At 39.2% G+C, this 13,691-nt stretch overlaps 1 protein-coding gene across 6 annotated transcripts in view; it reads left to right on the top strand.

Moving 5' to 3' along the window:
* TFEC (transcription factor EC) overlaps positions 1 to 13,691 on the top strand; it is a 183,184-nt gene that overhangs the window by 128,968 nt on the left and 40,525 nt on the right. For all 6 annotated transcript variants that reach the window (XM_037888905.2, XM_037888906.2, XM_043549827.1 and 3 more), the window contains 2 exons: positions 4,912 to 5,163; positions 7,124 to 7,219. In XM_037888905.2, the coding sequence (XP_037744833.1) occupies positions 4,912 to 5,163; positions 7,124 to 7,219 (348 nt within the window). The remainder of the gene's footprint in view (positions 1 to 4,911; positions 5,164 to 7,123; positions 7,220 to 13,691) is intronic.

The raw sequence follows: 13,691 nt of genomic DNA, 5'->3' as shown, positions 1-13,691 counted from the left end.
GTAGATTTTACACTTAGGCCCTAATTCAGCAGTTTATGCTTAAATTTGAACATGGGCTTAAATCCAAATGAAGTTAAAGGGATTTAAGCACATACTTAAGTACTTTGATGAATAGGGATGGATTTAAGCACGAGTTTAAAGTCAAGCATGTCCTTCAGTGCGTTGATGAATTGAGGCCTTAATTAACAGCACCTTACATACTTTCCCAAACTAACATGAAAATTCCAAGCAAGACCTAATTATCTTTATGGGCATAAATTTGATCTAGTTGGTATGAAACCTGGTGGTATGATTTACACTATTGGAGTGTTAAAATCAGTGGTTATAACCTATTTAGGAAGGACTGAGTGGGCAAAAGGGGGGCCACTATGTCAAAAATGGCATTACCTGAATCATTGATAATTCAGAAGAAAATGATCCTGAATGCTAATGGATCAATTTCCTAACATATAAAGCACAAGATGAGGTATTGATGGCTGCGACAGCCAAAAATCACATCTGGGAAGAGGATGGCCACTTCCTTACATACTTATCTATAATGTATAGGAAAAAAGGCTGTGTGATCATGGGGAAGTTCAGTTTGAGTTACATCAGCTGGAGGTCTCATGCTTCCAATACTAAAATATTCTTGGAATTTCTAAACATTATAAATGACAATTTCCTAACTCAAAAAGCATTGCAGCCAGCACAGGGAAATTCTTTATTAGACCTTGTCTGAACAGATAAAAAGGAACTGACCAAGAACTAAAAATTAATGGAAGCTTAGGTACAAGTGATCATGGCTTGATCAAATTTATAATGTGCACACAGTATAAAGTCCAGACCATTAATATATATATCCATATAGAGATGGGTAGATACTTTAATAAGGCCAATTTCACAAAACTGAAAACAATTATGAGCCAAATTATGTAGTAGGAAGAATTTAATGAGAATAATGTGAATGATAATCAGAATATTTTAATAACAGCTTACTAGACTCCTAAAGAGTTCGCTATCAAGGAAGAAGGATGTATTAGTTAATAAGTAAATAAATAAATAACTGGTTTCAAGGGGGAGTGAAGGCAGCTGTACAAAATAAAAAATAATATATAACAAATGGAAGAAAGGGGAAGTTGATAGTAACGAATATAAATCAGAAGTTAGGAATTGTAGAAAATTGAGAAGAGAAGCCAAGGGGCATAGATTTGTCCTTGTGGTCAGCATAGTTAAGGACAATAAGAACGAGTTTTAAAAATATATTAGGAACAAAAAGAATCCTGACAATAGTATTGGTCCATGACTAGATGAAAATGGCAGAATTATCAATAATACTGCAGAAAAAGTGTTCAATACATATTTCTGTTCTGTATTTGGGGATAATTAGATGAGATAGTCTCATCATATGGTGATAACATTCTTTCTGTTCCCATCTCTGGAGGACGTTAAACAGAAGCTACTAAAGTTAGACATTTTTAAATCAGAAGGTCCAGATAACTTGCATCCTAGAGTTTTAAAAGAGCTGGCCAAGGAGCTTGCTGGACCATTAATTCTGATTTTCAAGAAATATTGAAGCACTGGGAAGTTCCAGAAGACTGCAAGAAAGCTAATGTTATGTCAATTTTTATAAAGGGTAAAGAGGATGACTGGATAATTATAGGCCTGTCAGTCTGACATTGATCTCCAGCATGATAATGGAACAGCTGATACAGGACTCAATTAATAAACAATTAAAAGAGGATAATGTAGTTAATGCAAATCAACATAGTTTTATGGAAAAATAGATCTTGTCAAACTAATTTGATTTTTTTAATGAGATTAAAAGTTTGGATGACAAAAGTAATATTGTTGACGTAATATACTTAGACTTCTTAAGGTGTTTGACTTGGTACCACACAACAAAAGTAAAACAATATAAAATGAACATGGCACACATTAAGTGGATTAAAAACTGGTTAACAGATATGTTTTAAAATGTAATTGTAAACAGAGAATTGTCATCAAGCAGATGTGTTTCCAGTGTGGTCCTGCAGGGCCTGATTCTTGGCCCTACACTATTTAACATGTTTATCAATGTCCTGGAAGAAAACAAAATCATCACTGATAAAGTTTTCAGTTTTAGAAAAATTGGAGAAATGGTAAATAATGAAGAGGACAGGTCACTGATTCAGAGTGATCTGGATCACTTGGTGAACTGGATGCACACAAACAAGATGTGTTTTAATACAGCTAAATGTAAATGTATATCCCTAGGAATAAAGAATGTAGGTCATACTTACATGATGTCTTATGAAGCAGAGACATTGAAAAAGATTTGAGGATCATGATGCATATCAGCTGAACACGAGCTTCCCCTCTGATGCGATGGCCAAAAGAGCTAATTCGATCCTGGAATACATAAAAAGAAGAATCTCTAATAGGAGCATAGAGGTTATTTTATCTCTGTATTTGGCACTGGTGCAACCATTTCTGGAACTCTATCCAGTGCTGGTGCTCATGATTCAAGAAGGATGTTGATAAATTGGAGAGAGTTCAGACAAGAGCCATGAGAATGATTAAAGAATTAGAAAGCATGCCTTATAGTGGTGAAATCAGAGCTCAAACCATTTAGCTTAACAAAGAGAAGGTTATGCGATGGCTTGATTACAGTCTATAAGTACCTATATTGGGAACTGTTAAAGATTCTGTGTGTAGTTCCATTTTGGTGTCCCATCTTTCACCAAATTGTCTCTCCTCTATTTAACTCAAATTTGCCCAGTACATCAACTTAACAGAAAATGAATCAATCAGCCCTTAACTCCAGGGCTTGCAGTCTTCCTTTACCTCCCTATCAGTTCCCTGGAGCCAGCCTAGGTTTGTAGCCCCTCTATCATCTCAAGCCCTTCTGCCTCCTTTTTCCCTGTTCTCCTTCCTTTATAGCTGGGGTGTTTTCCTTATTGGTCTTAGCTGTGGGTGTGTGTCTCTGGCAATTCTGGCAGCTGTGCCAGTGTGCTCAGCCTGGTTGCCTCTCAGTGAGGAAGGCTCTCTTCTCTCCTCTGCCTATGTCCTGTAAACCCCACTACAGGAATAAATATTTAATAACGGGCTTTTCAGTCTGGCAGAGGAAGGTATACACGATCTAATGGCTGGAAGTTGAAGCTGACAACTTTAGACTGGAAATAAAGCATAAATTTTAACGGTGAGTGTAATTAACCATTGGAACAATTTACCAAGAGGTGTGGTGGATAATCCATCAGTCACAATTTTTCAATCAAGATTGAATGTTTTTTTAAAAAAAATCTGCTCTAGCACTTATATTTGGGGGAGTTCTATAGCTTGTGTTTTACAAGAGGTCAGACTAGATAATCACAATGGTCCCTTCTGGCCTTGGAATCTATGAATATTTCTTGTGAATTAAATGACTCCAAAATATATATGAATATACAACAGCCATACATAGGACATATGTATTCATAACTTAAAATTATAGGATTGTCTAAACAGCATTCTTAAAATTTTACAGAGATGTTCTACTGAAATGCAATTTAATGTCTTTAAAGCCTATCTCATCTAGACTATAGCAATGTAGATGTATATTTGTTATTGCAAATCTTAATCTTTTTATATGACTGAAAAATTAGTTTATGGGAGCCACAATTAAAATAATTTGCAAAGTACCAGCATAACACTATTAAAATAAAATAAGTGCTGCAATATTGTACCAAAATACAGCTAATTTAAATGCAAAAGACTTTTTGTGGGCTATTTGTCTGTGCTGATGTATGTTAGGAGAATTAAAAAGAAGTTTATTTAAGTAGAATGAAAAAATAGCGAAAATAAGGGCTGCAAAGCGAGATTTACTATTGTGTAAGAAATATTAAACATGCCTGCACAAAGGCCGCTTGAGGAAAATTGATTACAAGAAATTTGTGACTAGTCATACCGTAGCATAGAAAGAGAGCCACAGGGCTGAAATGACAGTACAGTTTGTGGTGGTTGAATTGTAGGAATGTGACATTGATCTGAAATGGGACCCATTTGAAGTAGTAATTGTCAATCTGTGCAATTAAAGGATGGCCCAAAGTCTTACTCAATTAGCTCTTTTGGCATGACCACTTAGTTTATAAAATCCCATCGTCTTCAAAAATAGTCATTCTTCTAGTGGAGCCTGTAGAAGACGGTTTGGTTTGGGGTTGGTTAGTACCCATCTAGGATTGTATCTGGAATTTTCCTTTTGCAAAAATACAAAAATGCCTCATTTGACGGACTGCTCTTATTACAAGGTGAGCCAATCAAATATACTATGAGATTTGATGAATGATTGCCACTGTTTAATTACTCAAACACAGTTAAATTACATGTTGTTTTAGAATCCTTTTATTCATTAAAAGAAAAGGAATACTAGTGGCATCTTAGAGACTAACCAATTTATTTGAGCATAAGCTTTCGTGAGCTACAGCACACTTATAAAACAATATTTTTATTGTGCATACATGTTTAAACATTTGACTGCCATTTTTTGCAGGTATGGTCAGTGTTTTCAATTAGAGATGAATCATGAGTTTGAAAAAAGAGATGTACCAGATTATGTACAGTGATTATATTTCTATCCCCTCTTTCCCCCATCCCATCATGTAAACAAATTATATAGCCCTAAGGAAGCAGGAGGGGAATAATGGTATGTGAAGTATCTAATTAATGTATAAAGGAGTGAAATCTACCAAAGATTTGAGATTTATAATAATTCTACAATGCTAATATAAGGGCCAGATTTTCACCTCGTTTAAATCAGCATAGCTCCATTTACTTTAATGGAGCTGCATCTATTTACTCCAACTGAAGATCTGGCCTTTTATGCTCTTCTTTACCGAAGTTATGCTATAAAACAACATTATGTATAAATAATTGTATTGATAAATATAAATTTCAAAAATTATTTCCTTTTCCCCACAGGTACAAACACACTTGGAAAATCAATCTAGATATCACATACAGCAAAGCCAGAAACATCAAGTGAAACAATACCTGACACTTGACACCAAGCTCTCCAGCCAAACCCTCTCACTGTCCCACTGCCATACAGTCCAGCCTGCAGGAGCTACACCCATACTGAGAAACGGACACATGCCTCCTGCCAGCGATATTGGCGCTCCAGAAAGTCCGGTTACCAAGCTGCTGGGTCTTGGAGGACAACATGAAAATGTGGTATGGCATGTATGTTTAAGATACAGGCCGGGCTGAGGGAAAGTATAGGAGAATGGTGGTTATCTTGCACACCTTGTGTTACTTGTGAATAATAATTAAATGTACGTGTACCAGTTCTTTGCTGCAGCACATCAGTGTTCCCTTTCTTATAGCCTCACATTACAGCCCTTGTTCACTTGGGTACTCCTTGCTTACACAAGCAGTCCCATTGAAGTGCGTGGATTCTGAATGCCAGTGTGACTAGCTGCTTGCAGGATTAGACACTTAAACTTTCAGTTTGCACCTGGATATTTTGTATTTGCAGAACACATGTCAAATACAAAGTCTGACATTAGTATATTACTGTCCATTTTTTTGAATATGCACCTGGATTTGCAAACCTTTGTCAAATGGAAGTTATTTCTGTCTAAAAACATTATTTCAAATATATAATAAAGTTAAACACCAGATCAGACTAAATTTTAGATGCAATAACCCACTCATTGATTTTTTCAGTTAATTGCTGTATTTTATATAGGCCCGATCTTCAGCTTGTGTAAATCTGTGTAGCTCCATTGACTTCAGCACTACCATTGACTTCAGTGGAGCTGAAGTCCACTAGTTACACCAGCTGAGGATCTGGCCTGTACATTTTATGCAGTCAGATATAGATCAAGATGTTCTTCAGTACTTCAGTAGATTTCAAGAGATGTTGCATACTAGCAAAAGGAGAATTCATCCAATGGCATAAGAAGGGGAGCAGCTTTATCCCATGATGGGATTTAAATAGAACAAAAAAGACTCATGAATATGCTGTTACCACAGGGTGAAATCCTTTCCACCTACATATGCCCTGAGTAGTTGAGTTCTATGTCAGTGGAGTGTGAAAGGGCTGGGGAAGTGGAATACAGTACCCCAGTGTAGGGCCAATGGGCATGGGTGGGGAGGGGAGGGAGCTGCAGAATAGTTACCCTCTCCCTGGGGATGCTATTGGCTGCAGTAGTGACTGCAGTCTCTCAGTGCCAGTTGCATGGAGCCCCAGATCCGCACAAATATCCCTGGATTGCTCCATTTGTGGTCTTTCATGGTAGTTGACATGTGGGAGCATGGAGTGTGCAGGCACCTTCACACAGCTGCTCCACCCACAGTTCCCCTACCAGCTCCGCTTGTACAAACCCACATGACATGAGTGAATCTTACCTATAGACAACAGAATTAGCAACAGTGTTTGACTATGAGGCCTTCTTCAGGGCTGCTTTGTTAAGAAAACAAGGTATTTGTGTACCAATCCAGATTGTTACTCAAAACTTAAACTGAACCCAAACTGAACCTATATTGAGGTTTCAAAAAGTATTTTAACTGTTTTTTCTGTTTAATTATTTATCAGTGTCACACGTTTCTGCAGTTCCTGATTCTGGCTAGGACCAGACAGGCTGTTTTGGATATGTGTCCAATCTTTGGAATGAATATCCAGACTGAGGTACCATGAATTTCTGTGCTTCAACACACAACACATTACTCAACCTGCTGAATTTTGGCAGCAGCATTATATGCTGCAGCATGAGTGACCAGGATTCTTGAACAACCACAGATTCCTGGCAGCCTTCCTGGACCAGTAGATAAATGTGTTACGGATGTGACACACTTGAGAGGGGTTGGGATTGATGGTTACTAGTTACCCACAACCCTTCTATCATCTGATCTTGGTGTGACAAGGTGGTAGGCTCAGAAAGGGGGAATGGGTAGAGGGCTGTTGTTATTCAGGGAAAAAAGTAACTTAGTGAACCACAACCACTTTTACTTTACTCATGGGAACTAATATATATGAAAATCTTGCACAGATAGGAAAGTTTATATGAGGCTTAAGAATTTGATCTTTGTTTTTAATTCACTTTTGTTGATTGCAGTTTATTTTCTCTTTAGTTTCATATTATCAAAAATATGGGTCATCATTAATAGTTTAAAACTATTATTTTCTTAGATGGAGGAGGTTATTGATGACATCATCAATATGGAATCAAGTTTTAATGACGAAGGGATAGGTTGCTCCGAAGCTACACTACTAATGCAAAGAACTGTAAGTATTTTATGGACTTTCATCCTGCTATTAGTAATATAGATTTGTGATATAGAATTGAATTGTAAACTACAGTTTGACGGAATAAGCAGTATTTTCAAGTGATGAAGTTTCCTCCCCATTGTCCTGAGTTATTTGTCTTTGTGCCAGGAAATGCCATAGGGGTTGAGGGAATCCACAGCCCCAGGATGTGGCCAGGATAAAGACAGAGGGTTCCAGCACAGTTCCTCTATTGCTATTATTGCAGACTCTGGGATGGAATAGTAGCTTCAGCTCCTCAATACCGCTGTGCAGGGGTTTTATGACTAAATGAAAGCCAGTATAAAGTCTCCCTCCCCCAATAGCATGCAAGAAGTTCAGAGATTCCCCAGTGTAGCAGCAGCTACTCCTACATGCTACTCTGAAGGGAAAGATGGTGGGGTGAGTTCTATTTGTTGCAGAGACCCTTGGGTTTACCTCTAACATTGGTAAACAGCACCCATTTGGAATAATTATAAGCATGGAGGTGAGAATATGAAAAATACCAATTGAATAATAATATTAAAGCAATAGACTCAATTTTTAAAAAATGTGATGAACAGTCTGTTTACATTGTCAAATATGTTACAAGTTTGAGGAAGGAGAGTGGACAAAATTTGGGTTGTAAATAAAATAGAGCATTACGTATTTGGGGAAATAATTTGAGTGCTCAAACTTTACTTAAGATATCATCTGTTTTCTCCTCTCAGCCCCGACTCATGTTGTGATCCTTATTTCCAGACTTCACCCTCGAAGTGATAGTGCCCAGATTGGCAATTAGAACTTGCAGTGAGTGTTCAAACATCTATATGCCAGTTTCAGAGTTCAAATTATTATTTTTATAGCACGTTGTAAATATGCAGAACACTTTACAGATGGTCCTTGATGAACAGAGTTAATACTCTCAGATCAGTCTGGTGCACGGGAAGAGCCTTAACTGTTGCAAGATGGTATGGAGGGATGGTCAGTGAGAGTGAAAAGACTCCATGAAAAGTGGGTTTTCAAGCAGGACTGGAATCCTTCTTTAAAACTGAAGATTTTTCATTAACTAAGTATGCTAATTCCAGCCTCATTAATGTTTAGCTTTAGGCATGAAGTATACACACTCTGTGTATTGTCTGTGGCTACTCTCTTCTTGCAGGTGCAAGTCAGCATTTTGGTTTTAATCTGTCAAACACTATGGACCTGAGTTTTCTCTTATTTACACTGTTTTGACTGCAACTCCACAGGGCCAAACAGTGCCATTTACCAGCTGGCTCCTGTTGGAGAAGATGCTGGGAGGCCAGAGAGGTACAATCTCTTTCTGAACAGCCAGGTGTGTGTCCTTTAGGATGGTACCGTCTGCTCCCCATGGAGCACCTGGCCTGCTCCAGGGGTCAAAGTGGAGAGAGGGCAGGCCATGGCTCTGCCTCCTTCCTGCTCCCTTTGGGCGGTTAGATGACAGTTCTTGAGTTCTTCAGATACACTGTTGTCCAGCATCACATAAAGTAGAGGAATATATTATTTTCCTGAGTTAAAACATCTCTATATATTTGGTCATGTTATAAAAAGATGCTCCAGGGACAAGGAGGAGGGAGCAGCCAGAATTAAAATCTCAGGATTTTCAGTTTCCCAGAAGAGGCAGGTATCTCCCACACTAGCTATCATCTTTGTGCCCGCAAGCAGAAGGATTTCAGTTGTGTCCCAGTTCCTTGCACAGTGACACAAAGAGCAGTTAGGGAGAATTCTTGTGCCTTCCCCTGTGCTTCTGCACAAGGGCCTGACGTAACTCTTACACTGTTGTCAGATGGATCAGAATCAGGCCCTAGGTGATTATGGCTCACTTAGTGGTCTCCCCTCTCCTTACGCTCCACTGTGGCAGCTGAGATCTACAGAAGCATTAGAGACACACTTTAAATTTGTGCTTCTGTCATTGTCTGTGGTTTGTTCCTCAGTTCTGAACACATTCCCTCTTACGCTCTGCTAGAACTCAGCTAGTTAGGTTTCCACATACCATGTAAAGCTCACCTTTTCAGTGAACTTTGGCTTCACAGGGTCTAATCCACAGACCATTTTCTTTCCGAATCTTAGTGGGTGGTTGATGTGGTTGGGGAATTTGTATTGCTGTCCATTGTGTGTAGTTCTAAACTGATGTTTGTTTTAGTTGGATGCATCCATATGCGACTTAAATGTTCACATTAAAGGCTATGGGACTACTTATGTGAATAATTGATCAGAGGTTCATAATCTGCCCCTTAATTAATGAATTATAGTTGTGGTATTAGTAGGGTCAGAAAAGTGAAAACAGGAACATACTCCTTCCATCCTGTAGGTGCTCATTGCCGCTCCACCTATGCTAAAGCAGCTGGTCATCTGGCTTTTACTGAAATTTGGTCTAAATTTCCTTATATCAGAAAACCATCTATCCCTGGGCCCCTGATTTAAGAACTACTCAGAGTGGAGAATGCACTAGCTCTGTTTCTTCTGCACTTAAGTTTCTACTTTAGATCAGGGGTATCTTTTATCACCAACTTTTTGAAATCACTTATGCAAAGAAAGATAAGGGGACAGAGAACATTTAATCTAGCTGCCTCAATACTTAAGCAAGTATTTGTAGACCCCAGTTCTGTCTCTGACCATGAAACATTGGTTTCAAATAAAGCATATCTATTACCGTCATGTATTGCTCAAAGGAAATGTAAGACTAGCATTGTTTCAGCAGTACTACAGCAATGAAAGAATAACAAACCCAAAACACCATTTTGCTGATATAATCTAGAATTTTAATTAGAAAAACAAAATTAAAAGTAAAACAGAATATGATCGAGACTCATTTTTCCATAATCATGAGGATCCAATATGATGAGACCTGTTATTTTGACTGTTGTTAGTGTCAGCAGCACCACCATCAGCAATTCCGGGCCCCAGGGCAGAACTGTCAATGGGCCCCCAAGAAAGGGTCGCTGGGGTGGGGAGTCACTGCCACTGCGTATCGTGCAGGGCGGGCTGGAGACAGGCCCCACGCTGCTGCTGGCCTGGTGTGGCATCACCACATGGGCGCGGAGCTGGACCACGTGCAGCGGCTGGTGCACGCACACACAAGCTGTGCCCATGCGGACACGGTCCACCTGACATTTGGGCGATGCTGCGCCCGCACTGGCTAGTGCCCAGCGAGCTGCTGCTGGCTGTGCTCTTCCGGCACAGCCAGGGCTTCCACATGCCCGCCCGGCTGCCTTCGCCTCCGCCAGTACCACCCTGCACGCGCCTAGGAGCCCTGCAACCCGCATGGGCGATTTAAAAGGGCCCGGGGCTCCCAGGACCTTTTAAATCACCCAGGCTCCTGGAAAATTGTCCCCTTTGCTCCCCTCGTCGGTGGCCTGAGTGTCAGCTCTAGAAAGTAACATAGCGTCCTTGAGCTTTGAACACTGAGGACTGATGCGTTGAATGCAACATGTATATTAAGACAAGCGGCCGACTGCAACTGTAGTAATTATTACTTAGCTGCCACCTGTAATGAAAGAAAGGTTAAATTAACTACAATGTAACCCCAGAGTTATGAATACCTGGGAATGGAGGTTGTTCATAACTCTGAACAAAACATTATGGCTGTTTTTTCAAATGTTTACAGCTGAACATTGACTTAATACAGCTTTGAAACTTTACTATGCAGAAGAAAAATACTGATTTTAACCATCTTAATTTAAATGAAAGACATACAGAAACAGTTTCCTTACCTTGTCAAATCTTTTTTTCTAAACTTTCCCTTTATTTTTTAGTAGTTTAGATTTAACACAGTACTGATCTGTTTAGTATTTGCTTCTCTCTCTCTCTGTCTCTCTCTCTTTTTTTTTTTTTTGTCTCTGCCGTTTGCTTCCAAATGAGGTGTGTGGTTGACTGGTCAGTTCATAACTCTGGTGTTCATAACTCTGAGGTTCTGTTGTAGGTACAAGTACTGCTAGAGCTGGAGATGGTCACAGATGCCAAAAAACCACCAGCTCTCCATCTTCACCAAACTTGCACTTTAACACAAAACCTTAACAGCAACCTCAGCATGGCTAAAGTGTATTAACTTTCCAAATACTTGGAATGTGTGACTGTCCCTGCTGATATAAAGTATATGACCTCGCCATTAAGATTTTGCATCAAAGTGCAAGTTTGATGAAGTTGGGGAACACATTGCTTTTGGAATCCGTTGGAGATGGAAGTGAAAGCCTTATGGAGCCTGTTATAGACAGTGCAGCAGGAAATGTGAAAATGTCAAGGAATGCAAGAGACTTTTTATTTCCAGGCTTTTCAGGTTTTGGATCAACTGAGGTGTCGTGGTGCAATCCTAGCTATCACTAACCATAGCTTTTGTTTGTGTTGATATATAAATATATGCTTCCAAGACTCATGGGAACACTATACTGGTAGTTTGCCAAAAACAGTGGCCTCTATGAAAAGACTGTTATTTGCCAATAGTTATTATACAGGGGTATCTGAAATACCACGAATACTAATACTTTAAGAAATAACTGCAGTATTTTAGATAATCGCAGTGTATCAACTACTGATGAGCACTGACTTTTTTAATGGCTTCTACTTCACATGATTTTCACCAAATCTTACATCATAAGAATTAGAAGATTGTTAGAATCCTGCCATCTGGATTCTTATCTAAAACCAACCATTCTGCAAGGTCCTGAGCTCCACCTGTAAAGTGCTAAGTTGGGCTGGCTGGGAAACAAGAATTCTAACTTGAAAAAAAATAGAGGTTTTGAAATTTTTAATTTCAATACAGAGCAAAAATGAAACCTAGACCTTTTGAATGTCTTCATGAAAAAGCACAGAGACCTACCAAAGAACAACCAATATTCTGGTGATTAGGACACTGCACTCACTTAGGAAATGCAGGTTCAAGTCTCTACTCTGCATCAGGCCAGGGAGGAACTTGAACCCAAATTTCTGATATCCTAGCTGAGTGATTTAACCACTAGGCTATGGAGTCAGTCTCTTTTTCTTTCTCTCTGGCCCAGTGAATATTTAATTATTCATGCAATGTGGACTAGCTTCACCAGAAGAACTTGAGAAAGAGAAAGAATGACTTTTTAGATGGAAAAAAGTGTCAATTTTTTTGACCACCTCTAGTGCTGAGAAAGCCAACAAAAAAAGCCTTTGAATATTCCTTCACAATTTTTAATGGTTTTACTTTGTATCCATTTTTTCTATGTATATTCTAGTCAATTAGTTTGCTAGCAGTAATATTTCCTGAGAACAGTGAATTATAAGCAAATACTGGAGAATACTTGTGAAAAGCACATTTTGAATTAGTAATTATAAGTACTTGCACCAGAAACATGATTGCAGGAATTATGCTCATTCATTTAAGGAATAGAAACAAACCATGTGACCTAGACAAATTTAACCTTGTTCACAGATTACTGAAAAAAACCTCTTCTCATAAAATCTACAAGAAGTATTTGCCCAAAATATTCATGAATAAAAAAGAGGTTTAATACATCAAACATTGTGAGTTATTCTATCCGTTCTACAGTTATATCACAAGACTCATGGCCAAAAATCTCTATAGGGGTTTAAGGGTTTATCTGCCCTCTCCAAGATCTTCAGCCTCAACTCTGAGTCCTTTACACTTAAACTTTTTCTAGGGCTTCCAAGTGAGCCCGGTCCACTTCTTGGGGAACCTGGGCCCACCCACTACACCAGGAACCCAATAAACAACAACCAGAAACTTCTCAATTCAACTTGCTGCTGCTACTTCCCTAGGCCTCTTTATCTTCATCCTTATAAGAGGGCCAAAGTTATCAGATCCCTCTCTCCCTGCGCAAACCCAGCTACACAAATGCAGCCAGCAATAAACCTTGGCTAATCCTCATGCTCCTATAACCAGAGAGAAGCATGCTTCTTTAATCCTCTGGTGTCAGCCAGGGACTGGCCTACTAGGACCCTCCATCTCCTTTTATCTGAGCTTGCTGGGCTCTGATTGGCTCCGATTGGCTGTTGGTAGCCCTAGAAGGACCGGGCTTTTGTAGTTTCCAAGATGGCTGTTTCAGTGAGATCCCTCTAGGTAGGCCTGGAGAACTTACTTTTTGTGCACCTTTTTTCCTGTATTGCTGCTTTCTTGGATGGGATGTATTGGGACTGCCGTGTTTTCTGTAGAGAGCTGCAAAGGTTAGGTACACCCTTTCACAAGGGGATAATACACAAGTGCAGAAAAGAACAACAGAACCCACAAAAGCGAGCTAGCGTATTACAAGGGAATAACCCATTAGACAGCCTGTAAGAGAGGAAAGGACATAGATGAGCCTTGTAGCCCTTACAGGGAAACAATTGATTAAGCAATTGTCAGTTGCTTAGTGGCTCAATCCAGGCTAGTCCTTGTGATGTTGATAACCTGCAAAGCAATAGGAATGTTCTGTAGGGAATAATCTTACCCTGACCAAGGTATGGATTAGATGACCTAATAGGTCTTTATCCA

Source organism: Chelonia mydas, chromosome 1 (genome assembly GCF_015237465.2).
Source record: "Chelonia mydas isolate rCheMyd1 chromosome 1, rCheMyd1.pri.v2, whole genome shotgun sequence".
In the NCBI taxonomy this organism is placed as follows: Eukaryota; Metazoa; Chordata; order Testudines; family Cheloniidae; genus Chelonia; species Chelonia mydas.
This window is presented reverse-complemented; position numbering and strand designations above follow the sequence as displayed.